This window comes from Gorilla gorilla, chromosome 6, assembly GCF_029281585.2.
Source record: "Gorilla gorilla gorilla isolate KB3781 chromosome 6, NHGRI_mGorGor1-v2.1_pri, whole genome shotgun sequence".
NCBI classification, from domain to species: Eukaryota; Metazoa; Chordata; class Mammalia; order Primates; family Hominidae; genus Gorilla; species Gorilla gorilla.
The window spans coordinates 37,051,581-37,079,434 of NC_073230.2; the positions used below are offsets into that span (position 1 = coordinate 37,051,581).

At 41.5% G+C, this 27,854-nt stretch overlaps 1 protein-coding gene across 1 annotated transcript; it reads left to right on the top strand.

Moving 5' to 3' along the window:
- The first annotated feature begins 16,627 nt into the window (after positions 1–16,627).
- LOC109027682 (thymosin beta-4-like) lies at positions 16,628–16,962 on the top strand. The gene has a single exon (XM_055347258.1). It carries the CDS (start codon positions 16,721–16,723, stop codon positions 16,829–16,831), a length of 111 nt encoding a protein of 36 aa, XP_055203233.1. The 5' UTR covers positions 16,628–16,720; the 3' UTR covers positions 16,832–16,962.
- Positions 16,963–27,854: the final 10,892 nt, after the last annotated feature.

Consider the following 27,854-nt stretch of genomic DNA (forward strand, 5'->3'; position numbering starts at 1 on the left):
CCTAACAGGCAGTCCTATCCTTGGTCTGTATCTTCCCAGAGACAGCTCACTATCTTGAAGAATTAACCTTGAGCCTAAAAAGTTCTCATGTCCCATGAATCGCTTCTGCCTCAGCATTTTCAGAGTGAAGAACAATAAGGACGGGTACCTTCCCTCATACTCCAGACCTTTTAGTGACCCTAGGCTGTGTTCTCAGTCATCCGACCTCCGCAACGCAGGGAGGAGACGGTATCTTGGATAGTTGAAAGGCAACTGGGTGTGGTTTGTTTATCTCTGGCATTCACAAGCTGGGCAGCCGGTGCCTTCACCTGCTCTGTGGACACAGCCCTCAAAGCCTCTTGGTTTGCAAAGGAAAGGCAGTCTCTCTTTCAGTGTTTTTGTTTGTTTGCTCCTTAGCATGAGAAATTAAAATAAAGCCCTCCTTTTTTAGTTGAATATTAACCCACTTCCCCTTTTCTTTTCCCCATCATGCTTTTATTCTGTCCTTCTCTGACCATCACTCAGTCTCTCTCTTCGGAGGGATCCTTCCTTTTTTGCTTGTCTTTCACTCTCCTTGTCTCTTTCCTCTTCTTTGTACCTGTCTCTTTCCACGGACTACATTCCGTATTACTTATCCTGCAGGTCTAGATGGAATGTGTGCCTTGTTGCTAGAGTAATGGCAGTGCCAATTATTCATCCCAAAATGACTGGGCTTAAGCCAATAGGAGTGGAATCCACAGATTGAGTCACCAACACTTAGGCAAGCGTTGAGGAGACGGAATGGTGGTAAATTCCAGGATGCTTTTAGGCGGCAAAGGAAGGAGTCCCCAAATTAGTGCCACCTAGCGGTTTGCTAGAGTAAGGTCTGCAGCCCAGGTCATCGAACGCACAGAGGAAGGTAATGTTTGGTTTTGTAAATATATTGTTCTTCCATGGCATGGCAGTCCCTGTGCCCTGAAAAGTGCTTTGTCATGATCTTGTTGAATCCTCACATATTGTAATCTCCCTGGAGTGAGGCACCGAGGGATGAAATAATGAGTGGGACTGGGATTCTAACCCTTGCTCCAAAGCTATTAATAGTACTCTTTCCACAACACACACGAAGGAAACTAGAAAGCTACAGAGATGCAGTTTGTACAATTTGGACACCAGAATTTAGTAGGCGTAATACTTTCTCATGATTTTGAGTAGATGCCAAGATGTTCAGAAATGATGTAAGAGAAAGGTTTCATAAATTTAAAGTTGGACAGTAGTGCATGTTTTAGATAGATAGACTTCTATTTCCACAGTTAAAATTGACAGAATGTATAAGATCCACATCTGTTTATAATAAATACAGTATCTCCCTAATACTTCATTTTTTAAGTGGAAAGAGTGTTGACATTTCCGGTCCCAGAATCGTGTTCAGCTCTTTTTTTTTTTTTTTTTTTTGGAGAGACTGAGTCTCACTCTATTGCCCAGGCTGGAGTGCGGTGGCATGATGTTGGCTCACTGCAACCTCTGCCTCCCAGATTCAAGCAATTCTCCTGCCTCACGCTCCTGAGTAGCTGGGATTACAGGTGCCCGCCACCACGCCCAGCTAATTTTTTGTATTTTTAGTAGAGACGGGGTTCTGCCATCTTGGTCAGGCTGGTCTTGAACTCCTGACCTCAGGTGATCCACCTGCCTTGGCCTCCCAAAGGGCTGAGATTACAGGTATGAGCCACTGCACCCAGCTGTGTTCAGCTCTTTTTTCCATCAACAGTGAAAAGAAAATACCACCTCCACCATTGTGGTTTTTGAGATTATTGAAGTCAATTAAATGTCAACATTTACCAAAAAATAACCAAAAAAAGATAGGCTGCTTTAGATGAAATAGCATTGAAGTTTATTAAACTTAGACAACAGAAGACTCTTGTGTAAATCCACATAAACAAAACCAGAAGTTCCCTCAGAAGACCCTCACCCAGATGTACAGGTGGAGTCTAGTGGTCTTTGAACTAAATGTGAGAATCACTGGGCCAGAGGCCTGGCCTGAGTGTAAGAAAGAGGTTAAGAATGGATTCTGTGAACTTCCAGGTTGCCAGGAAGGTCTCTCAAAGGCTTTTGCCTCAGGGCCCGTCTCTCTGTGGCCCTGAGGAGAAGTAGCCTTCTGCGCAGCTGCCAACCAGGCCCTGGGAGGCACAGAAAGGGTTCTTTCTCACATCTAGCCTCACAGGGGCCCTGCTAGACCCCACAGGACATATTTATGGCTGTCCTCTTTCCTGCTATGAGGGGAAGAGAAGTCTTCCTCATTGTGCTTGTGTTGATAGCCTAGCACCCTGGACCCAGCACTTGACTTTACTTGGAAAGAAAATTTATCTGTTGGTCGTGTGAAAAATTCCTTCTAGTTGGACTTCACTGGGGCTCTGGTTTTCTGGGACTCCCTACCTGAGTGAAGAGAGAGGTCACTTCTCTTCTACCAAAGTAGAAAACACTTTGATATGTAATGAAATGGAGGTTACTGGGTAACTTCCTCCTTCTAAATCTCAGTGAAATTCAGTCCTGGTTTATTAATAATCCCATAATGCTTCACTTCAGATTAACTGACACTTGAAATGACGCTCTCTAATTTCTCACTAGGGTATGAGAGACAGAGAAGTTGAGAGAAAAAGATTAATAGAGAGAGACAGACAATGACAGAGAGAAAACCCAAAGACAGTAATTCAGTTGACTCATGAGTTCAGCTGAGTTATTATTTTTAATGTTTTTTGCAGGAACAAACATCAAGAAAATGTTTTGCACCTCCTTCAATCTTCCAGGCAATGATTGCTAAGTGTCCATGTTGAAAATTCATTGAGATGGGTTCATCCACCTGATCACCTGGTGCATCAGCAGCTGATTAATAAATCCTTGAGCAACTCTTTGGTAAACCCTCCATGTAAGGAAAAGGTAAGAGAGAGAAAGAAAGAGAAAGGGAAGAGGGAATAGAGAGAGAAGGGAGAGATGGGGAAAATGTGGAGGGAGAGAAGTGAGAGAGTCATAGGTTGGAGGAAGAAAGAGAAGGGGAAATGCAGAGAAAAAGGAAGATAAGAGAAAGTGAGGAAGGGAAAAAAGACAGAAAGAGATGCTGAGAAAGAAGACAAAATGAAAAGAAACAAAGAGAACAAAGAAGCCCATGGTATCCATCTTTCCAGCTGTCTCCCTGAGCAAACTTGCTTGCAGCAGCCCCTGGCAAGGCCCCGGTGCCCTAGTTGCATGATAATGAAGTCAGAGTGGCCGGGAGTCTCTGTGCTCTGGAGGGCTGGGCTGTCTCTGATTTCACAGCCTGGCTGGCCAAGCCTAGCCACTGGGGGCCACTGGGAGCAGACATGTTGCCTGGCATCTGCTGCATGGCCTTCTCTTATTCTCTCTGGGTCTGACACGCCCTCATGGGCTGCAGGATGGACAGTTCATGGGAAGGCAGTGAGAAATCCCACAGGAAAGTAGGAGTGGGTCCTGGGTTTCCAGCTAAACTGTCAATGTCATGAGAACCTCGGTAGGAGTGTTGGATGTCTAGCCCTTGGGAGGACAGCAAAGAGGGGGAAATACAATTGAGAGGCTGACCAAAGAGAAGCTTCTGGGCTTTGCTGTCTCTGTTTTCTCCCAGTGAATAAGAACTCTTTTCCCCTTTAATTTGCTTTGCCAAAATTGAGGACAGATGCTGCTCCATGGTGATTCATGTGGAAACAAGAACTTTTCTCTTCTTTCTTCCCACGCTGCCCCCTGGCCACCACAATTTACAAGAAAGGTTGGCTCAAGCCTTTTAAAAGTTTAATAGAAATCCAAAGTTGACTGTGAATCAGAGAAAACAAAAGACATTAAAAAGGAGAGAGGTTAAAGAAGAGAGAGAGAGAGATTTTTTTAAAGGGTCAGGAGACATAGAATATTTACATTTCAGGTACCAGCTTTAGCCACACAGCAAATAATGTGAAAACAGAGAAGAGCCAATTGTTTTTCACCTCTTTCTCTTTTGTGCACTAAATCTCAAGCAACTATCTCATCAGAATCCTAACATTTCCAAGCTGAAAAGATCCTCAGAGATCATGTATTCATTTTAAGCTTCTCATTTTCAGGATACAAAACATGAGGCCAGGGAGTTAAATCCCTTGTCCCAGGCTGAGCAGCTTTTCCATAATATTGGCAGCTGAGTGGGACACACCTTGAGTTGCACAGACCCAGGCAGCTGAATGGGTCAGTGGAGCAATGACAATGGGGTTGAATTCCCGCAGAGACCACTTTCTGCATTTGGATACAAAGGGAAGAAGGGAGGGTATAGCCTATTCTCATGAGCTTTTCTCTTAGTAGCAGAACATTGTGGGAATCTGCCTGTACTTTTTTAGTTCCGCCATATTATTTTACCCAGCACTGTATCAGGTGCTAATGGAGGTACAAAAAGAAAGAGAGGTATTTGGTGGTCTATAGATCCCTCTGTGGCCGTGGGGACACTAGCACCACTTTCTCCACCATTGATCTCGAGGAAGTTGTCTATTATTTCTGGCCTCAGTTTCCTCATCTGTAAATTGAACTCTGGAATTCCTATTTGGGCAGTATTTCTGTAAGTTGACATTAATCCAGGGCATAGCATTATAATTGTCACATAAATATTAAGCATTTAATCTTGGTGCCAGTTACTTTTCTTAGACAATGTTGTAAGACCTGTTTTTGTTTCCTGGGCAATAAATGCCTGTTGAATGAAGAAATGAATGAATTTTTAAATTCCTAATGCTGAGTCATTCCAAATTGTTCTCCAGTGTTTGCTTTTAGTGACCTTGAATATATCTAGCATTCTTTCTGCTTTTAGTGTTTTCTCACAAATAAGTTTGGCAGATGACAAAAATTCTTTTTTTTTTTTTTCTGCAGCGTCTCACTGTTGATCTGGCTGGAGTGCAGTGGCGCGATCTTGGCTCACTGCAAACTCTGCCTCCTGGGTTCAAGTGATTCTCCTGCCTCAGTCTCCTAAGTAGCTGGGATTACAGGCACCATGCCTGACTCATTTTTTTTTTTGTAGAGATGGGGTTCACCATGTTGGCCAGGCTCATCTCGAACTCCTGACCTCAAGTGATCCGCCCACCTCAGCCTCTCAAAGTGCTGGGACTACAGGCGTGAGCCACCGTGCCCGGCCAACAAAAATTCTTATAAAATGAGAATTGGGTAAAGGTCAGTCAGCCTTCACTGGCTCCTATCTCCCTGGGAGTAAAAGCCAAAGTCATGACAATGCCTACAAGGCCACACAGGATCCACATGGCTATCACTCTGACCCCATTGCCTGCTGCTCTTCCCCTCCACTATCCCTAATCAAGTCACTCTCCTACTTGCTCTACCTTGGACAGCCCAGGCAGGCCTCCACCCCAGGGCCTTTGCACTTGCTGTTCCCCCAGCCGGGAATTCTAGTCCTCCATGTGATCTTCTCCCTCACCTTTGCATCTCAGCAGTTCCTCTCAGGAACATCAGATTTAAAATGGTTCCTCCTTACCCGCTGCCCCAGCACTCTGTTTGCAGCTGCAGTTCTCATCTCCACCTGCTATACCACGTAATTGACTTATTATCTTGTTGATTGTCTGTCTCCTGTCTCCTAGAATGTAAGTTCCATGGGGGCAGATAATTTTGTCCATTTTGTCATGGCCATTTCCCCAGTACCCAGCACAGTACTTAGCAGACAGTAGATGCTCAATGTGTTTGTTAAATTAGCAAATCTTGTAATTATGCACTGCTTTATTTCTCACTCAAAACCTTAAAAAATGAAATAAAGAAAGAGAAAAGGAAAGAAGCAGGGCTGGTTCCCATTGATTAAATGGTTCCTACGTGCTCGTTGTAAGTACTTTACATGTATTTATTCATTTACTGCTCAACAGCTGTATGAATGAAAGCCTGTGAGTTCCATCTCCTTGGCTGTTTCCTCTGAACACTGGCAGACTCCTGAGCCTCTTCTCTTTGGTAATTATACTCACTTTCTAGGGGATCTCATCCGGTCTTGTGGCCTCAAATGTCATCTACGATTATCAAGTGGATCTCAAACTTAACATGTCTAAAATTAAGCCCTTGAACTACACCCCCTCATCACTAAATTGTCTCCCTCTCTAACAAGGGAAACCCCATTCTTCCGTTTATTCAGGCTGAAAACATGGGAGTCATTCTTGATTCCTCTCTTCTCTGTCCCCACACCTAGGGTTGTCAGATTTATCAAATAAAAGTAAAAAACAGGTGCTTTATTTTATCTGGCATCCCTGCCCACATCCAATCAATCAGAAAGTTCTCTGTATCTCCAAAATACAACCGGAATGCAACCACTTTCACCACCACCACCTCCACCCTAACATTACTGCAAGAGGCTCCCAACTATCTCTTTGCTCCTGCCTTTGTCCTTGATGTCTATCTTCTGATATCAGCTGGAGCGATCCTTTTAAAAGGAAAGTTAAATCATATTTCTCCTCTGCTCAGAATCTTCTGGTAGACTTTCATGTGGCTGAGTTAAAATTCAAAGTCCTTCTTTCCACAGCCTATGCAACCATCACCATTGCCCTACCTCTGTCTTCCTCTCTGATTTCGTCACCTGCATCCTTCTTCACTTGGTGCGTCAGCGACCCAGGCCTTCTTACCGCTTCTTGAATACAACTACTCCCTGCCACAGGGGCTTTGCATACACTTTGCCCTTCCCTCTGTCTGAAACTCTCTTGTCCCAGACATCTTCATGGTTCTTGCCCTCATTTCACTGAAGTCTCTACTCAAATGTCACCTTCCCTGACTACCTTCTTTAAAATAACACTCTCCCAACCTGGCACAGTGGCTCACACCTGTAATCTCAGCACTTTGGGAGGCTGAGGCAGGCAGATAACTTGAGGTCAGGAGTTAGAGACCAGCCTGGCCAACGTGATGAAATCACATTTCTATTAAAAATACAAAAATTGGCTAGGCATGGTGGCACATGCCTGTAATCCCAGCTACTTGGGAGGCTGAGGCAGGAGAATCTCTTGATCCTAGGAGGTAGAGGTTACAGCGAGCCAGGATTGTGCCACTGCACTCTAGCCTCATCAACAGGGCAAGACTCTGTCTCAAAAACAAAAAACAAACCAAACAAACAAACAAACACACACTCTCCCATTGACTGTCTTTCTTCCCAGTTTATTCTTTTAATTCTTATTCTTAGCACTTATCATCCCAATATATACTTATTTGTCTCCAGTCCCAGAATATAACTGTTGGAAGAACAGGGATTTTGTGTTTTATTCACTGCTGTATTCTAGTGCAAAATGAATGCTGGCACATAGAAGATGCTCAATAAATATCTGTTGAATGAATGAAACGTCACTGATGGGTTGGAAAACTGAGGCAAAAAGAGGCAAATTATCTCACTCCAGGCTCTCTCCCCTGTCAGAGTGCTTTTAATGTGGGATCTCATTTGTTCTTCTCGGCAACTCTGTGAGTTAAGGATGGGCAGGCCTAACCCCATATAACAGATGAGGAAACTGAGGTCCAGACTTCTAAGGTTATCGTCCTCAAAGGAAACCCTAGGCTGTGCCAGAAGCCTACATTCCTCTTATGTACTTTTTTCACTTTCTTCAACCCTCAAACATGTGTTTTAGGTCTCATATTTAAAAAATTATATTCTCAAACCACTCCCTTTCATGTCAAAGATGAAGTTGCCTGGGTCTAATACATTTGTGCCACCAGAGGAACAAGGGAAATGCATGTCCTTTTTGCTCCAAATAACCTGAAATCCCTTCTCCCTATTCTGGGATTCCTCAGGCCTCAGATAATGAATCGATATGACTGGTGGAGAATCTTTGGTAATGTTAACATTTACCTAGTGAAAGCAGAAAGTGCTATCCAAAATGACATGCTAAGATTCTTTCTAGGTTAGCAAGTTCATGATCTATTTGCTGTTTATTTGTTCATTTTATTAAACATTTATTGTGTCTACCAGGTAGGGTGAGCAACCATTACTGTGCCCAGGACTGAGGGATGCAAGACTTCCAATGCTAAAAACTCAAAAGTTTCAGGCAAACCAGAATGAGACGATTATCCTAATAGTCTGTGCTTTTTTGGTTTTTACTTTTTTTTTTTAATGCTGTTGTGTTAGACTGAACAATGGCCCTCTAAAATGCCCACGTTGTAACCTCTGAAACCTGTGAACACATTATCTTCTGTGGTAAAAGGGACTATGCAGATAAGTTAAGGATCCTGAGATGAGATTATCCTGCATTATCTTGGTGGGCTCAATGTGACCACAGGGAACCTTAGAGTCGAAGACAGAAGGCAATGGGATGATGGAGGCAGGTAGAGGGAAGGCAATGGCTATGGAACAGAGGTTGGAGTGATGATGCGTTTTGATGATGGAGGAAGAGGCCACAGCCCAAGGAATGTGGGCACCTGTAGAAGCTGGAAAAAGCAAGAAAACAGGTTCTCCTCTGCAGCCTGAAGAAGGAATGGAGCCTTGCCAACACCTTGATTTTAGGATTCTGACTTCCAGAAATGTAAGAAAATTAACTCATGATATAACCTAGCAACATCTCATTGTATCCCTCGGACTTCTGTGCTTTTAAGGAAGGACCCATGTGATTAAATTGGGCCCACCAAATAATCCAGGGTAATCTCCCTAGTTTAAGGTCAGCTAATTAGCTACCTTAATTCCATCCTCAAACCCAATTCCCCTTTGCCATGTAAGGTAACATCTTCACGGGTCTTGGCAATTAGAAAATTAAAATGTAGACATCTTGGGGGGCCATTATGACTCTCATACCCAGCAATCCTAAGCAAGTGCTATTTGTCCAAAAAAGAGGAAATTTATGTTCAAATGAAAACACACCTGTGAATATTTATAGTATCATTATGTGTTATTGCCAAAAACTGGAAACAACCCAAATGTGCATCCATTGGAGAATAGTTTTTTTTAAAAAAAACTGTATCTATACATGGAATACTACTTTGCTAAATATGAACAAACTATTGATATATGCAGCAACTTGGATGACTCTCATGCATTATGCTGAATGAAAGAAGCCAGACTCAAAGGCTATGTAACATATGATTCCATTTAGATGATATTCTGAAAAAGTAAGACTATATAGACAGCAAATAGATAAGGTTGCTACAAAGGGACTTGAGGGAACATTTAGGGACAATGGAAATATTCTACATCTTGACTGTGGTGATGGGTTCATGACTATATGAGTTTGTCAAAACCCATAGAACTGTGTAGTAAAAATACAGAAGGAATTCCAATTAATGAATGTAGAAGAAATGGGGGAAATAAAGAAATCATCTTTAGAACACCAGTATAATAATTAACATATTAAATATTAAAATTTGTGGGCAAAACTTTAAAGAAAAACAAGAGAGTTGCATAGCCTCAAAGTATCTCGTTCATGATATTTTCAGTTACTGTGGTAGTTTTAACACATGTCACAGTTATTTCTGTAGATAGACACTTCTTCCTCCAAAACGTGAGACTTCATTCCATTGCCGTTGAGTGTGGGCTGAACTTAGTGATTTGTTGACTAATACGTATGGAAAGGGAAAAACCTAACTTTGCACTAGAGAAACCTGGCAGAAACCACCTTGACCAAGTGATCAAGGTTAATATGACCAGTGAAAACTCCTGGTGATATCACGTGCCCCCGATAGGATGCAGGGAGAAGGGCACATACCTCTGTGGTATTCTTCCTCCAAATCCATGACCTCAACTTGATCATAAGAAAATATCAGACATACCTGAGGGACATTCTACAAAATACCTGAATAATGCTCTTTCAAAGTGCCAAGGTCTTGAAAAACAAGGAAAAAAACAGAATTTTTCGCAGATTGAAGAAGTCTAAGGAGACATGTCAAGTAAATACAAATATGATTTCCTAGTTTGGATCTTTGAACAAAGGACATTGTTGGAAAAACTGGCAGAATCCAAAGGAAGTCTATAGTTTAGTTAGTAAAATGCCAATGCCGATTTCTTAGTTTTGATAAATGTACCACAGTTAAGTTAAAATGTTAACATTAGGGGAAGCTAAAGAAGAATAGACAGGAACTCTATGTGCTATCTTTACAACTCTTTTGTAAATCTAAAACAATTTCAAAATTTTAAAAATTTTGAAATATAAACAAGTAAACATTTTAAAAATGTCACCAGGTGATTCTGATGAGCCAGTAGCATTAAGAAGCCCTAGGGAAAAGCAGAAATCTGAGCTGAGTCACAGAGTGATAAAATACCATTAGCCATTTGAGGGAAACGATGACAAGTTAGTTACCGTAACTGTTTTCCACAGCGAACATAATAAGGGATGGTGGAAAACGAGGAAAGAGAGGTACCTGGGTCAGATTATGAAGTCTTTTATACCACACAGGATAAGAGCTTAGTCCCTTACACTGTTGGCCTTGAGACGCCATTACAATTTTTAAAGCAGGGTGTAGCTGTGTTACTGGAAAGGGGTCTCAATCCAGATCCCAAGAGAGGATTCTTGGATCTCACGCAAGAAAGAAGTCAGGGCAAGTCCACAGAGTAAAGTGAAAGCCAGTTTATTAGGAAAGTAAAACAATAAAAGAATGGCTACTCCACAGACAGAGCAGCCCCAAGGGCTGCTGGTTGCCCATTTTTATGGTTATTTCTTGATGATATGCTAAACAAGGGGTGGATTATTCATGCCTCCCCTTTTCAGACCATATAGGGTAACTTTCTGATGTTGCCATGGCATTCGTAAACTGTCATGGCACTGGTGGGAGTGTAGCAGTGAGGACGACCAGAGATCACTCTTGTCGCCATCTTGGTTTGGGTGGGTTTTAGCTGGCTTCTTTACTGCACCCTGTTTCATCAGCAAGCTCTTTATGACCTGTATGTTGTGCCGAACTCCTGTGTCATCCTGTGACTTAGAATGTCTTAACCATCTGGGAATACAGCCCAGTAGGTCTCAGCATCATTTTTACCCAGCCCTTATTCAAGATGGAGTTGCTGTGGTTCAAACACCTCTGAAAATGGGATCTCATACTTGGTGTTAACAATACCAATCGCTTAAAAACATGTTACAAATTTATTTTTTGAAGGATGTGAACTTAAGTGTGGATGCCATAAGAAAAACATTTTGGAAAATATTCACGTGGTTTGCTTTGTGTGTTTCTGCATTATGCCACGTTTTCCCTAGTTAGGTAGGAATTGTGGGCAGGGACTGGGAAGAATTAGGATTGTCATAGCAGAAGCGCAACAGGGAAGAGTTAAGAATAAGCTTCGAATACGCAAAGTAGGATTTTGCAGGAAGTAATTTGCAAGGAAGGCTGAGCCAAGCCCATGGAATAGACCAATGAGTTTATTGGAAAGTAACACCAGATTGAAAAGGAAGAAACAAGACAAGCTCCCCCTCTAGCCCCAGGAGTGCCTTTCAGTAGCTAACATTTTAAATTTTTCCAAAAGCAGGTTTTTATTAGAGGTGTGATCTTCCTCTGAGTGAGTCTTCAGGACAATGTTCTTGGGGAGAGGGATGGGCAGGATTATTTAGTCAATGACTATGTGCTCAGGTTGCCTGGAATGGGTGGACTGGAACCAGAAAAACTCAGCTTCCCAAAGGATCAAGACTCCCCTCACCCTTGCAGCTTGAATCCTGTTTCTTAAAGGGTTGCCAGGAGCTTACAGTTGATGGGGTCAGACAATGTCTTGCACAGGTGGTATGGAACATGTTTGCGTGCCTGGTCCTTGTGTGCTTAGAGCTTATTAGCTACAAACAAGATTGTCGTTGCATTTGCAGCTTTAGAAAAGAGATTAGCAGGGGAACAGAGACTCTCTCTCTTAAAACTGAGCTCTCTGTCCAGCTGCATTGCCCTGGTCCTGTTTACTTATTAAATATATCCATCAATGGAAAGCTAGTTAACTGAATTTTAGAACAAATATACAATAGAATACTGTGCAGTCATTACAAATGATGATGAGGATGTATAATTTTCACATTAAAAGATATAAATAAATATCTTGAAGGAAAGGAAATTAGTTAAATTCAGGATAAGTATGCTCTAGTTCATAAAAATAATACTTTGTAAATTTGTACATGAGATTGTGTGTCTACAAATATGCACAGAAAACTATACAAAAGACTATTCAATAATTTAACATCTTTTATCACTTAGAGATGATGTTTTGGTTAATTTTTACTTTTTCCTTTGAGTTTTCTGTATTACTTTTTAAATTTTACTTTTACATTCTAATTTTATTATCAAAAACATAAGGAACTCTTTTCATTGTGAAATAAAGTATTTATGATGCTCCACAAAGTGCACTGAACATTGCTCACATCATTTAATGATCATTTCAAATAACTATTAACATTTAAAAACAGAAATTTAAAATTAAATAATTAAATTAAAAATAAATAGTTAAAAACTATTTTATATGTGTCTGTGCTGTAGTTTATATACGATTTCTCTTATGTTGGGCGTTTGGGTCATTTCAAACTTTTGATAAATTAATGAATGAATATTTTATATATAAATTCTTGAATGTTTGACTAGTTCATTAGGATTTAGATAAAAATTTACTAAAGTAAAATAAATTTAAAGAAATATGGCCAAATTTCCCTACCTAATAACTACAGGGTCTTTATCTAGTTATATTTGTGTATTATTGTTCTAAAAATATCATTGCTCTTTGATAATTAAAAAGAAACAATCTTGTTTTCATTTAGATTTTTTTAGTTCCTAGAGAGGGTGGACATCTTAATGTTATTTGCTATTTTCATAAAATATTAAATTTATGAATTATGTTTTCCTAGGCTTTGTTAATTTAAATTTAAATTGAGGGAAGGGAATCTTTCTATAATAAGGCCATGAACTCACTTCTACAAATATTTATAAATATTTACTCATTTTTATATTCTTTATTTTTATTCTGTTGGTTGTGGTTTTAAAATATATATATACGGATGTAATAAATGTTTTATGCAGCCAAATCTATTACAAATTTTTCTTTTGTAATATTGTATTGATTTGTATGCCTGAAAAGTCCTTTCCCCATCCCAAACCCAGTCAGCTACTTATTCTTCCTTATTTTATAGCTTAATCATTTACATCTAATTCTTTAGTTCGTTTGGAATTTATATTGATGTATGATATGGGATGAAGATCTAAATTATTTTCTCCCAAATGGCTAACCACCTATTAAGATACTAAATTATTATATCTACTAAGGCCTGGTACCTAATTGTTGGGCCAGTTAGAGGGTTTTTCAAGAATAATTTGAAGCAGTTTATAGTTCATTGACTGTTAGAAAAAGCATCTAGAAAAACTAAAACCTCTGGCGACAACTAGTCCCCACACCTTTCCTGGTTTTGCACCTGTATTACCTTCCTGTTCCTGGCTGCAGTGAGCTCCTGCCCCGTCCTCCTCCAAGTGCATTGCAGTGCATTGCAGTCCGTTGCAGCCCTGTAGCAGAAGCAGAGAGGCAGGTATTAATTTGGGGTGAAACAACCAGGGCTACCTCCTAGAGCTGTCCCTGTGCAGTGGAGAGATAACCGACAGTCGCTCAACAACGAAGGCTCCAAATCTCTGGGGTCTCGGGATACATGGAAACCTCTTCTTCAACCTGGGACAGGAGCCCCTTAGACACAAGCTAATAACACTTCTCCTGGTATGTGACAGATAGTTGACTAATATGTTTCCTGCCTGGGCAGTTGCAATTGGCAGCCGATTCTATGAAAGGCTTTCATGAATCATTTTGGAAAGCATGCATGTTGAGGAGCAGGGAGGTGAGTCAGGCATCTTTCTGCCTAGCAGCCCAGCCCCTGTAACCCAGATGTCCACTAATTACTTTCATACTTAAATGATTTACTACATTTAAATCAGTCCTTTAGAGAAGACCTCATACTTGCTGATGCAATGAGTATACAATAAATTTTAATGTATATAAACTATATAAAGCATCTGACAATGCTTTGCTTCCCTATTCATAAACTTGGATATTTTTAACTGGTATTTTATGCCTTAAAGATAAGTCCTTTTTTTTTTTTTTTGAGACAGTGTCTCCCTCTGTTGCCCAGGCTGTAGTGCAATGGCACGATCTCGGCTGACTGCAACCTCTGCCTCCCGAGTTCAAGCGATTCTCCTGCCTCAGCCCTTTCCGAGTAGCTGGGACTACAAGTATCTGCCACCATACCTGGCTAATTTTTGTATTTTTAGTAGAGGCGGGGTTTCACCATGTTGGTCAGGCTGGTCTCAAACTCCTGACCTCAACTGATCCACCGGCCTCGGCCTCCCAAAAAAGATAAGTATATTTTAATTATTGTAGCCACTGTAAATGCACTTAAAGCTAATTATACCGAAGGGGAAAAGAGAAGAGTTTCAAAATTCTAAATGATAATACTTTACTTTTTGTAGCCCTGTCTTATCCAAAATAACTCTTCAACATAAACTTCCCCAAAACTTATTTTTTTGTGAAAAAATGTGTGTCCTGTTCTAATGCAGGTCTTCATGTGTCTGCAATAACTGTATCCCATTCCAGAATATGTTGCTGAAAAAAACCCACTAGCAAGGTGGCAGTGTTATTTCAACAGGATCTCCCACACCTTATGACTACTTTTATTCAGAGTATAGTGCAATTTCTCCTTAGTGAAATAATCTTTTTTTTTTTTTTTTTTTTTTTGGAGACAGAGTCTCGCTATTGGAGTGCAATGGTGCGATCTCGGCTCACTGCAACCTCTGCCTCCTGGGATCAACTGATTCTCCTGCCTCTGCCTCCCGAGTAGCTGGGATTACAGGCACCTGCTGGCTAATTTTTGTATTTTTAGTAGAGATGGGGTTTCACCATGTTGGCCAGGCTGGTCTCAAACTCCTGACCTCAGGTGATCCACCCGCCTCGGCCTCCCCAAGTCTAGCATTACAGGTGTGAGCCAACACGCCCAGCAGAATTAATCTTTCAATAGAACTTCTTCTGTACCATTCAGCAAAATAACCCCACTCAGATCCAACCTACCATCTATCTATAAGTGATTAGAGATAAGTGTGTTTTGTGCATTTCTGAATATTCTATTCTAATGTGCTCTCTAGTCACAAATAAGCAGCTGAGTCAACCTGCCCTTGGGGCTGTTGCATCCAGATTTTAATCTACACACATAATTGTGTGGCACTTTATTCATCTGGCTGTGCAGTGACTCAAGTGTGTCTCTAAAGGGGCAGAAAATTGAAAAGCTAACAGGCTATCCTGACATCTCAGATCAACGGTTTTTCTTCCTTCCTATCACCAAATTTTGAGAAACTTACCTGAGTTAGAAAAGTTGCTGCAGCTATTCCCTCCGGCAATATGTTCCATTCTCCATGGCTCCTAATTAGTGTTCAACTTGGTCTTTTTTTCCTACTCTAGCTTAAGATGCATCTCCTTGACTCCATCCACCCCATCCAATACATGTGTCACTGCCTCTGCTCCTGAGCCTGGCTGTGTGTCTACCCATTATAGGCTGGCTCAACCAAGCTCAATCCAGGCACTGCTAAAGAGGCCAGAAACGATGCCAATGGACATGCTATCAATGGCACAAGGTATGTCAGAGCTAGATTTGTATTCATTTTTTAAAAATAGATATTACATTTCTTTTCTATTATTTAAGAAAGAAAACTCAAAGTGCTTTTCAAACAGATGTATACCCCAGTGTTTATTGAAGTAGAATCCATAAAAACACTACAAAGCTAAACTTGTATTATATTTATTTTCTTGAGCTGGGGGGAGTATTGCATTAGAACATGTTGTTCTGGTCAGCAATAACCAGAATGCCTAGTTCTTTATTCCATGATATTTAGGACCGTGGACATATTCCTATGAATGGGTTGGAGTAGTCCTGCATGAAGTATGGTCTACAGATTGGTGCTAGTCCACCAAGAAATTAGTACAGAAATTGGGAGAACATACGCAGTGTTGGCAAGGCTGTGAAGCAACTGGAACCCTCATACATTGCAGGTGGGAATGCAAATTGGTACAGCCACTTTGGAAACAGCATGGCAGATTCTTAGACAGTTATGAAACTTTATGCACTTACCATACAACCCAACAATCCAACTTCAAGGTAGTTACTCAAGAGAAACAACACACATGCCCATACAAAGACTTGTATGTAGCAGCATTATTTACAATAGCCAAAAACTGCTAACAAGCCAAATTTCTATCAACTGGTGAGTGAATAAACAAATTGTGGTGTATCCATATTACAGAATATCATATAGCAAGAAAAAAGAATGAAATCATTTATACAATATGGATGAATATCAAAGACATTAATTTTAAGTGAAAGAAGTGAAACACGAAGATTACATACTGTGTAATTCCATTTACATGAAATTCTACTAAAGGTAAAACCATAGTGACAGAAATCAGATATGTGGTTATCTGGGACTAGGGATGAGGGTGAAGGGTATCAATTGCAAAGGGACAAGAGGGTTCTTTTTAGGATGATGAAACCGTTCTGTTTCTTGATGTTGGTGGAGGTTAAATACTGCATACAATCATCAAAATTCACCAAACAGTACTCTTAAAGTGAGTGGATTTTATTGTATATACATTATACTTCAATAAAGCTAAGGAACAAAAGAAAGAAAGAAGAGAGAGAGGAAGGAAGGAAAAGGAAGGAAGGAAGAAGGGTGGGAGGGAGGGAAGGAGAGAGGAAGAAGGAAAGAAGGAAGGGAGGGAGGGAGGGAAGGGGAGGGAAAGGGGAAGGAGAAGAGGAAGGGGAAGGGAGAGAGGGAAATAGAAAAGGCCAAGATTCCATTTACTCTCGTGCCTCACTCCACTTCCTCTATGCCTGACAAACCTGACGTGGCTGAGATCAAGAAATTCAGTAAGTTGAAATTGAAGAATACAGAAACGCAAGAGAAAAATCTGCTGCCTTCTAAAGAAACGACAAAATAGAAACAAGCAGGCAAATTGCAATGAGGCAAGCACGCCAACGTGCGGTATGCATTCCACAGGTATTGCCTTCGTATTTTACTTTGCTTAGCTGTTTAACTTTGTACAATGCAAAGAGGCTAGATCAAGCTTAATGCCTGTGCTGTCCTGTTCACATCAAGGAATTGAGAACCACTGATGATGAGGGCCGCACCTGCCTCTCCCCTCTGCCTATCTGGCTGTCATGGCAGGAAAAGAGCTTGCATGTTGGTGAAGGAAGAAGTGGGGTGGGATGACAATGAAATCTAGAGTAAAACCAACCTGGCCCAAGGTGTCCTGCTGGCTACTAAATGCCATTTAGTCAGAGTGCCATTATTTTTTTGTGTTTAAAATGATTTTAATTATAGGAATGCACAATGTTTGTTTAAAAAACAAACAGTTTTAAACACTCCCACCCAAAGAAAAAAGAAAGGGCCAAAATTAGGAAATTTTCTTTCTGAAAGTAAATGAGATATTCAGTTTGGAGGGAAAAAATGAAATTTCATTAAGCCCCAAAAGGGGACAATTTTGAGCCACAACCAATCAGCCTAAAGCGGAGGTATTTTTATTTTATGTCCATCATGATGAGTTCTGGGATTTCCTTGTAATACAAGTGCAGGGGGACCGGACTAATACCACATTTCAGTCTTCCTGCATCACATCAGACACTGTGAGTCAGGGAGCATCATTACACCTGGGGTAGATCTGAATCCTGGTAAGAATGTGCTACATATACCTTCAGAGCAAGCCTTTAGAGTGTGGTCCACCTTCTCTGAAAACAAAATGTCATTCTTACTATAATATTTATTTTGTGTTTTTTTCTTTTTGCCAGCACCTCAGGAATAAGCATCCACAGCTTAATGTTTACATCAATGAATCAAGGCTGTTTCCATAGCAACACCTCTACTTCTCCGGAACTGCAATTTTATGTCAATTTACTATTCATGGAAGATGGAACAAAAGCAAGCAGACAGAACAGGAGAAACCTTAACGCCTCAAGACGGACTGGCAAAGCAAGGAGGAAGAGGAGCAGACCTGTCATTTGCCAGGGTTTTAGGGTTTAATGAACCATGACATTATTTAACATTTAACCATTTTATGCTTAGGTTTGTAATAATGATTTCATAGGACCATAGAATCTTTGAGCTAAAATTGACCTTAAAAGTCATCTGAAATCCCTTATTTTATTTTAGTTTATTTTTTAGAGACAGAGTCTTGCTCTGTTTCCCAGGCTGGAGTGCAGTGGCGAGATCATAGCTCACTGTAGCTTCGAACTCCTGACCTCAAGCGATCCACCTGTTTCAGCCTTTCAAAACACTGAGATTGCAGGTGTGATCTACTGTGCCCAGCCTGGAACCCCTTATTTTAAAGTCAAGGAGACTCAGTCCCAGACATAGTAAGGGATTTAATGAAGGTCATTTTGCTGGTAAGGGACACAGTCACAAACAGAACATGGGATACAGAATTTAAGCCTGGAGTTCTCTTTACTCACAACACAAGATTGTCTCTTTCATCTGTTAGTTCCAGTACCTGAGGTTCAGCTAAATACTTTTTTGTGGAAATCCATTCTGCTGAATACCAAGACTTTCTCTTCCTGGTCTACCAACAAGGGAGCCGAGGCCATCAATTATGGCTAAGCAGGGCCATTGCCTATAATTGAGAAGTAAAATTAGAAGCCATATAGCAAGCCTGTATCAGTTAGGGTTCAATTGCAGGAAGCATATACAACCCTAGGGATTTTATGCAGAATGGGATTTAATACAGGGAATTGGATGTTTATAAACTTGGCAGAACTAGGCTGTAGGCTAGGTTTCCAGGAACTATGCCCAGAACACTGCAGAACTGTTTCACCAGAGAAGCTATTACAACTGTCCCAACCAGGGAGCTTGAATATCAAGAGATTGCCCCTGGAATGACTGAGTCCGAGATCATCGTCCAAGGTAATGCTAGTGCAAATAAGATCCAAGATCAAGTAGCTGGTATCTGGGAATCACTGGCACCACAGCAAACGCCCCTTACCACCCACAAATCTGGAGAGACTGGACACCAGACCACTTCGGGGATGTGTGAGGAACTCCATCCTCTGGCTGTATCTGACATCAGAAAACAGTAAAGAGAGCAAGAGAAAAATGCTGCAACCTCATTTCTACCTTCCAGTTTCCAATGAAGCATCTCATTGGCAGGACCTAATTTGCATCCAGAACCTTACCTGCAGGAAAGTATCAAAATATAGTTTGTTCATGTGTTGTAAAGCTTTCCAATTTCTGCCATACTGGAAGGTGCACTAAAATGAAGAGGCAATGACTACTGAGTATCAGCTGATAATATCAAGGTGAAGAAATTCATCAGTAGGCACTCTAGCGAGTTAGTTGATATGAGTTCACTACAATTTGGAACATTACATTGAGAAGTAGAAGAACACCTTGAGTTGTGAGACTAGAGGAAAAGAACACTCTAACAGGTTACCAATGGGAGAGAATATAAGGTGAGGTACCCATGTTAGAGAGCATTTGGCAGAATTTTAAAATGTGAAAACAGGGCCAGGCATAGTGGCTCGCACCTGCAATCGCAGCACTTTGGGAGGTCAAGGTGGGAGGACTGCTTGAGGCCAGGACAGTGAGACCCTGTCTCTACAAACAATAAAATAAAATAAAAACTAGTTGGGTGTAGTGGTGTGCGTCTGTAGTCCCAGCTACTTGGTAGGCTGAGGTGAGAGAATCGCTTGAGCCCGGGGTTTTGAGGCTACAGTGAGCTGTGATCCCACCAGTGCACTCCAGCCCGGGCAACAGAGTGAGACCTCACCGCAAAAAAAAAAAAAAAAAAAGAATAAGAGAAGATGATATGTACTGTCATTGAAGCATTGAAGGATCTTTAGGACATACTGTAGGATTTAAAAGTTAGTTTTAGTATATATGATATGATGTTATTTACAACCCAAAAAAGGAGAACAACCCACAAAACAATTAACCGAGTTCTAGGGACACGTAATTTAGTTACTAGAGTGATTATGAGGCAACCCCGTGTGAATAATTTACAAAGGAAATGCTCAGCACCGATTCCTAGGCTCTCGCACACCTCAGATAGACCTGGGATATGAAAAGATCAGAGTGGCCTGGTGCAGTGGCTCACGCTTGTAATCCCAGCACTTTGGGAGGCAGAGACAGGCAGATCACCTGAGGTCAGGAGTTCAAGGCCAGCCTGGGCAACATAGTGAAACCCCGTCTCTACTAAAATTAAAAAAATTAGCTGGGCATGGTGGCAGGCACCTGTAATCCCAGCTACTCAGGAGGCTGAGACAGGAGAATTGCTTGAACCCGGGAGGCGGAGGTTGCAGTGAGCCGAGATCACATCATTGCACTCCAGCCTGGGCAACAAGATCAAAAGTCCATCTCAAAACAAAAACAAACAAACAAAAAAAACAAAAAACAAACAAAAAAAAAAGAAAAAAGGTCAGAGAGATGAGAGGGGAGACTTCCAGGGGAAGGGAAATTTCTGTTATTCACACTCAAGTGTAAAGAGAGTGAAAACCAGGTATATAAAAGGGGGGTTTTCCTGGCTCATGCCCAGGAAATCTAAACAGAGGAAAGGGGCCAACTAAGTGCTTTCTGTGGGAGCCAGAAAGTGCTACTGCACTGAGCAAAGCCACCTCTTTCTGCGTGGGCGAAGTCAGGGATGGGTGAGGGTTTCCCTTGGGCTGCGATAGGCATGTGGGAGAGAGAGGCGCTCAAGTCCTGCCCAAGTGGACCCAGAGGCAAAGGTGAGGGACCCCAATTGCCGGAGTGTGTGTTGCTTGGGCTCCTGGGAGTCACAGTTGGAGCTGGCATCCCTGAGGACCAAATAACACAGTGTGCAGCAGAAGAGACATCCCCAGAGCTGGGAAGGTCTGGATCGAGTCTATTTGTTTCTTAGGGCAACTGTAAGAAAGTACCACAAACTGGGTGGTTTAAAACAACAGAAACTTGTCTCACAGTTCTACAGACTCAAAGTTCAAAATCAAGGTGTCAGCAGAGCCATGCTCTCTAGGGAATTTAAAGTCTCTAGGGAATAATCTTTCCTTGCTTCTAACTCCTTTGGTTGCCAACCTTGGCATTCCTTGGCTTATGCAAGCCCTGCCTCTGTCTTCACATGGCTTTATTCACCTGTGTCTCCTCTGTGTTCTCAAATTTCTCTGCTTGTAAGGATACCAGTCATCGGATTTAGGGCCCATTGTCATCCAGTATGACCTCATTTGAGTGCAGTGGCACCATCTCGGCTCACCGCAACCTCCGCCTCTCAGGTTCAAGCGATTCTCCTGCCTCAGCCTCCCAAGTAGCCGGGATTACAGGCTCACACCATCACACTGGGGTAATTTTTGAATTTTTAGTAGAGATGGGGTTTCACCATGTTGGTCTGACTGGTTTCAAACTCCTTACCTCAAATGATCTGCCCGCCTCAGCCTCCCAAAGTGATGGGATTACAGGTGTGAGCCACCACACCCAGTCTGAACTCATCTTAATTTGATTACATCTGCAAAGACCTCTTCTTTAAATAAAGGCACATTCACAGGTACTGGGGCTAGGAGCTCAACATGTCTTTTGGGGCTGCGTGCAGTGGCTCACGCTTATAATCCCAGCATTTTGAGAGGCCAAGGCAGGTGGATCACCTGACATCAGGAGTTCGAGACCAGCCTGGCCAACATGGTGAACCCCGTCTCTACCAAAAATACAAAAAATTATCCAGGCATGGTGGTGGGTGCCTGTAATTCCAGCTACTCAGGAGGCTGAGGCAGAAGAATCACTTGAACCTGGGAGGCAGAGGTTGCAGTGAGCTGAGATCATGCTACTGCACTCCAGCCTGGGCAACAGAGTGAGACTCTGTCAAAAAAAAAAAAAAAAAAAAGGGCTTTTGGGAGAACAGAATTGATCCATAACACAAGCAAAGTGACCAAACCCAGGAAAAGCCAGCTGTAAAACCAGCCAGGGTGGGAGCCCAAGGCTACCCAGTAGATGAGAGCTGTCTAATGGTCTAATACCCTCATGTCTCCTCTGTCCTCTGGCCTTCGTCTTGGGAAGCAACGCTCAGCAAGGGAGAGGCGGTGGGGATGGGCAAGGAGCAGAACAGATGGTCACACCTGTCTCCCCAAAAGCAGACAGCCAAGGACTGTACTCTGTAGTGGGAAAAAGATGTTCTATCTTTAAATAAGCACTAAATTGTTAATTAATATCTTGGACTGAGCATTCTAAAAAAACTTCTTATTTTGGAAACGTTTAAGCATACAAAAATAGAGGAAATAGAATAACGAGTTCCCTATGTACCCATTGCCCAGCTTCAACAATTATCAACTCATGGCCAATCTTTTTTTTTAATCTACACCCTCACCCACTCCTCCCTCTCATAGGCTTCTTTTCACGTAAATCTCAGATATATAATCTGGAGATATTTCATTCAGTTATTTCAACATGCCTCTGAAAGAAAAAAACTGTTTTAAAAATAAAACAACAACAGACACTGAGGCCTACACGAGGCCTCAGGTAGGGAGGAGGGAGAGGAGCAGAAAAAAATAACTATTGGGTACTAGGCTTAGTACCTGGGTGATAAAACAGTCTGTACAACAAACCCCCATAACACGAGTTTACCTGTATAACAAACCTGCACATGTACCCATGAGCCTAAAAGTTAAAAAAAAAAAAATTAAAAAAAAACCCACAACATTATCGTAGCCTCAAAATTAAAAACAATCCCTTAATAGCAAATATCTACTGAATGTTCACATATTCCTGTTTGATGTGTAAAACTTTTCACATGTTTTCTTTGTTCACCTGAAGATCCAAAAAGATCTCTTTACACATTGCAATTAGTAATTTCTTGTAAGTTGCTTTTAACCCGTAGTTTCCTCTCTCTTCCTCATCTTTTTTTCTTACAACTTTTTCTAAAGAAATTGAACGTTGCCGGGCGCGGTGGCTCACGCCTGTAATCCCAGCACTTTGGGAGGCTGAGGCAGGCGGATCACGAGGTCAGGAGATCGAGACCATCCTGGCTAACACGGTGAAACCCTGTCTCTACCAAAAATGCAAAAAATTAGCCGGGCGTGGTGGCGCGCGCCTGTAGTCCCAGCTGCTCGGGAAGCTGAGGCAGGAGAACGGAGTGAATCCGGGAGGCGGAGCTTGCAGTGAGCCCAGATCGCGCCACTGCACTCCAGCCATAGCTACAGAGTGAGACTCCGTCTCAAAAATAAAAAAAAAAAAAGAAACTGAGTGTTTGTCCTATAGCGTGTCCCAGTGTGGCTATTGCTTATTGCACTCCATGCTGTTCTTCTATCCTTTCTCCTGTATTTTCTACAAATTGGGTGTTAAATCCAGAGCAGTGATTCTCAAAGGTAGCTCACTATAATTATCTGGGGAGCTCTTAAAAACCCTGAAGCCGGCCGGGCACGGTGGCTCACACCTGTAATCCCAGCACTTCAGGAGGCCGAGGCAGGCGGATCACCTGATGTCAGGAGTTCGAGACCAGCCTGGCCAACATGGTGGAACCCCAACTCTACTAAAAACACAAAAATTAGCCAGGTGTGTTGGTGGGTGCTTGTAGTCCCAGCTACTCAGGAGGCTGAGGCAGGAGAATCACTTGAACCCGGGAGGCAGAGGTTGCAGTGAGCTGGGATCACGCCTCTGTACTCCAGCCTGGGCAACAGAGTGAGACTGGGTCTCAAAAAAATAAAATAAATAAATAAATAAATAAATAAATAAATAAATAAATATCCCTGAAGCCCTGGCAAATCCAAGAGCAATTATACCAGAGACTTGGTGGGGGGGGACTGAGACACAGGAATTTTTTAAACTACCTCAGATGATCCCAGTATGCAACCAACGTTGAAAACCACTGATCTATAGTTTTGATCATATTTAGGCTCAGGTTTTTCCCCTTTGCCATAGGACGGTTTCTTGTGTACCTTACATTGGATATTCAAAATTTCCAAATGGACCCTTTGTCTCACAAGGAAGAAAATGTGGAAGTGTCCATCACCTATGACTTACCAGAGAGCCTCTAGAATGGCCCTGTTTTTCATCTAGTGGCAAGAGATGATTACCCCCCACCACAACTTCTGAAGAGACGATGGGAAGAAAAATAAAGCGTGTTTAATCATGTCACAAATTGTCCTTGATCAATGAGCCAGTAACACATAAGTGGATAGAAAAATATCTAGAAGGGTCGGCACAAAATTAATATCATGACTACCTCTGGGAAGTGACTGCGTTTGGTGTGGCAGCAGTCGTGTTTGTGTGTGTGTCCATGAGGGGTTTTAGCCTTACCTCTGGCTTGTAAGCTTCAGATTGAGAATAAAATCATGTATTAATTGTATTAGTCAGTGAAAAGAAAGAACAAATGATGGCTTTTTAACAACAAAATTTCGTATTTTCTATTTAAAAAGTACTCATTACAGAAAATTTGAAAAATAGGAGAAGAAAAAAAAAGTCATCACCTATAAATTCCTCACTCAAAGATAAGCATCGTTGTTGAATTGGAGTTTATTATGGTAAGTGATATAAGCCAAGCACAGAAAGAAAAACTTTGCATGTTCTCATTTTTTTGTGGGAGCTAAAAATTAAAACAATTGAACTCACAGAGACAGAGAGTAGAATGGTGGTTACCATAAGCTGGGAAGGGTAGTTGGGTATTGGGGGGAAGTGGACATGGTTAATGGGTACAAAAAGTAGTGCCAGGTGTGGTGGCTCACACCTGTAATCCCAGCACTTTGGGAGGCTGAGGCAGGTGGATCACTACAAGCCAGGAGTTCAAGACCAGCCTGGCCAACGTGGTGAAACCCCTGTCTCTACTAAAAATACAAAAATCAGCCGGGCATGCTGGCATGTGCCTGTCATCCCAGCTACTTGGGATACTAAGGCAGGAGAAATGCTTGAGCCTGGGAGGCGGAGGTTGCAGTGAGCCAAGATCACGCCACTGCACTGCAGCCTGGGTGACAGGGTGAGGCTGTCTCAAAAAAAAAAAAAAGTTAGAAATAATGATAAGACCTAACATTTGATAGCACAACAAGGTGACTATAGTTAAAAATAATTTAATTTTACATTTTAAAATAAAATGGTATAATTGAATTGTTTGTAAGACAAAGGATAAATACTTTAGGTGATGGATGTCCTATTTACCTTGATATGATTATTACATGTCGCATGCCTGTATGAAAATATCTCATGTAACCCATAAATATATTCATCCATTATGTATCCACAAAAAATAAAAAGAAAAACTTAAAGCTGAAAATAAAACAAAAAAGCCAAAGATAACCATTGTTAGTATTTGGTCTATTTATCTCCAGTCTTAATGTTTTGTATTTTTAAACTTAGGGACAAAACTCCTACCCTTGATTTTTTAAACTTCCTCTCTCTGGCCTGGTCGCAGGCACTAGATACCCATATATTAATATTTGTCCTCTGTCCAGGGCTGGGCGCAGTGGCTCATGCCTGTAATCCCAGCACTTTGGGAGGCCGAGGCGGGCAGATCACCTGAGGTCAGGAGTTCAAGACCAGCCTGGCCAACATGGTGAAACCCCATCTCTACTAAAAATACAAAAAATCAGCTGTGTGTGGTGGCGGGTGCCTGTAATCCCAGCTACTTGGGAGGCTGAGGCAGGAGAATGGCTTGAACCGAGGAGGCAAAGGCTGCAGGGAGCTGAGATCACGCCATTGCACTATAGCCTGAGCAACAAGAGCGAAACTCTGTCTCAAAAAGAAAGAAAGAAAGAAAGAAAGAAAGAAAGAAAGAAACTTCAATAATATTCCATAATACTTATTTTATTACTATAATAATCGACATTTATCCTTTATTAGTTGTAATTCTCACAAAAGCTTGATAATGTGAGTTCTTTTATCATTCCCATTTTACAGATGAGGAAACAGGTTTGGAGAAAATAAACACCTTGCCCAAAAATGTAGCATGTCCAATCCTCTTTCCCCAGATAGAGGCTGGGATGAAGCTGGCCAAGGGAGTGTCTTTTCCCTGAAGTTGCAAGTATTGCAGAATCAGGAGCCCTGCAGAGTCCTGAGTTAAAGAGTGAGCCAAAAGTGATGTTTCAGAGAAGGGCAAGGGCTCAGAAGCTGATCCTGGAATCCACACAACAGACCCAGAAAATCTGTCAACTACAGAGATGAAAGCAAGGATGATGCATGAAAGGGAGGGAAGTTTCCAGGCTAACACCTGGGGTAGTGGTGTCACTCCTGTCTGTGTTTAGTATGCCCAGAGGGGCCAGGTGTGGGTGGGCAGTCCAGAGCTGGAACCAACCCATTTCCATGCACTGCTTAGTACAGAATGCCAAGTAAAGGCTTCCGTTATTTCTGTGAAATGGTGCTGCCAAGTAATTGTCATAGAACATTTATGGGTCTGTCCTTCCGCCCCTCCCTGCTTTCCCCTAGAATAGCAAGCAGAGCTGGTTGTAAAGTTCAGCACCTTTTCCTGGGTGCTCTGGAGTAAATAAAGCCATTTCCTCCTGCCCACAATGATGAGCTATTCCTGGTTGGGTAATATTGACCTCTCACCTATGGATTTGTGCACCTAGAAAAGGATTTACTTTATTTAGTTAAGAGTTTGGAAGAAATGCTTTCTGTGTACTGCATAAGTATCCAACGTCTGTTTCTTAGTTATGTTTGCTTTACAGTTACCATGGAAAGAATAAAACCAAATGGAAAAACGTAGCAACATGGCTGTCTACAAAACAGAAAAGAAATCGTAAAGATATTTTAAGAGGCAAAGATGCTACTTATTTTTTGTTACAGACAGCAGCCAGAAGGCAAAGAACCTTTTAGGATATTTTCCTTGGTATGGCCAGACAGAAGAGCTATTTTGAACAAGTGGCAGCAGAGGGCACTCTTCCTACAGGTTAGTTTCTATCCTCACTTCTCCAAGGAAAACACTTGTTTAAAATGCCTGTGTATATATATATGTTAACAAGTTTATGGCCCTTTAAAAAATAGATGACAGATTAGATAGATAATAGATAGATAGATAGAAGAGAGATGATATATAGATATGATGAGAGATGATAGATGATAGTTGACATAGATAGATAATTGATAGATGATAATTAGGTAGATTATTGATATATGGGTAGATACATAGATGATAGTTGATATAGATAATTGATGATAGATGGTTGATAGATGGATATATAGATGATAGTTGATATAGATAATTGATAGATGATAGGTAATTAGATGATTGATAGAGGGATAGATATATAGATGACAGTTGATATAGATAATTGATAAATAGATGATTGATAGATGGATATATTGATGATAGTTGATACAGATATGTAATTGATAGATGATTGATAGATATATAGATGATATGTTGTAACCGAGGGAGTTATAGAGAAACGCCACACTCTGAGGCTAATTCAGGAGTCCTTTTATTGCCGGCGACCGAGAGATGGCTAGAGCTCAAAATTCTCTTGGCCCCGAAGAAAGGGATAGATTTCTTTTTATACCGTGGTCTAAATAGGGGAGGGGCAGCCTACTTGAAGCAATTTTTACAGAAGCAGAACAGGCAAAAAGTTAAAAAAAATTAATGGTTACAGAGATAGTTACAGAAAAATACACAGTTCCAGGTGCTGGGGCTTAAACTATCACAAAGAGATAAATGCAGGGGCTTGGGTACCATCCACTGAGCATGTCCCCAGGAGCTGCTGGTACAGCTTGCCTCAATATCTTATCAGTAAGTGCATTCCTGGATGTGCTTGGAGTCAGCTTGCACTAGTTATTCCCTTAAGGGAGGGGGATAAGGGGACTGCAAGTGAAGAAGCTAAAATGGAGTCTGTCCAGCTCTCTCAGCTGAGAGAGAGTCACTCTGAGCAGAAGGGTCAGAAGTCACCCTTCTGACCCGCTGTACACGTAAACTTGGGGCAGGTTAAAACAGGGTAGGGTATCACATTCCCCACTCATGTTTTGGGTAATCAAATCATTGATTCTTCAGTCACAACAAGGGAGTTATATTGGGTTTTAAGATACGTAAGTTTGACAGA

Coding starts and splice junctions, on each gene's coding strand:
- LOC109027682 (XM_055347258.1), top strand. CDS start 16,721: ATGCCTGACAAACCTGACGTGGCTGAGATCAAGAAATTCAGTAAGTTG.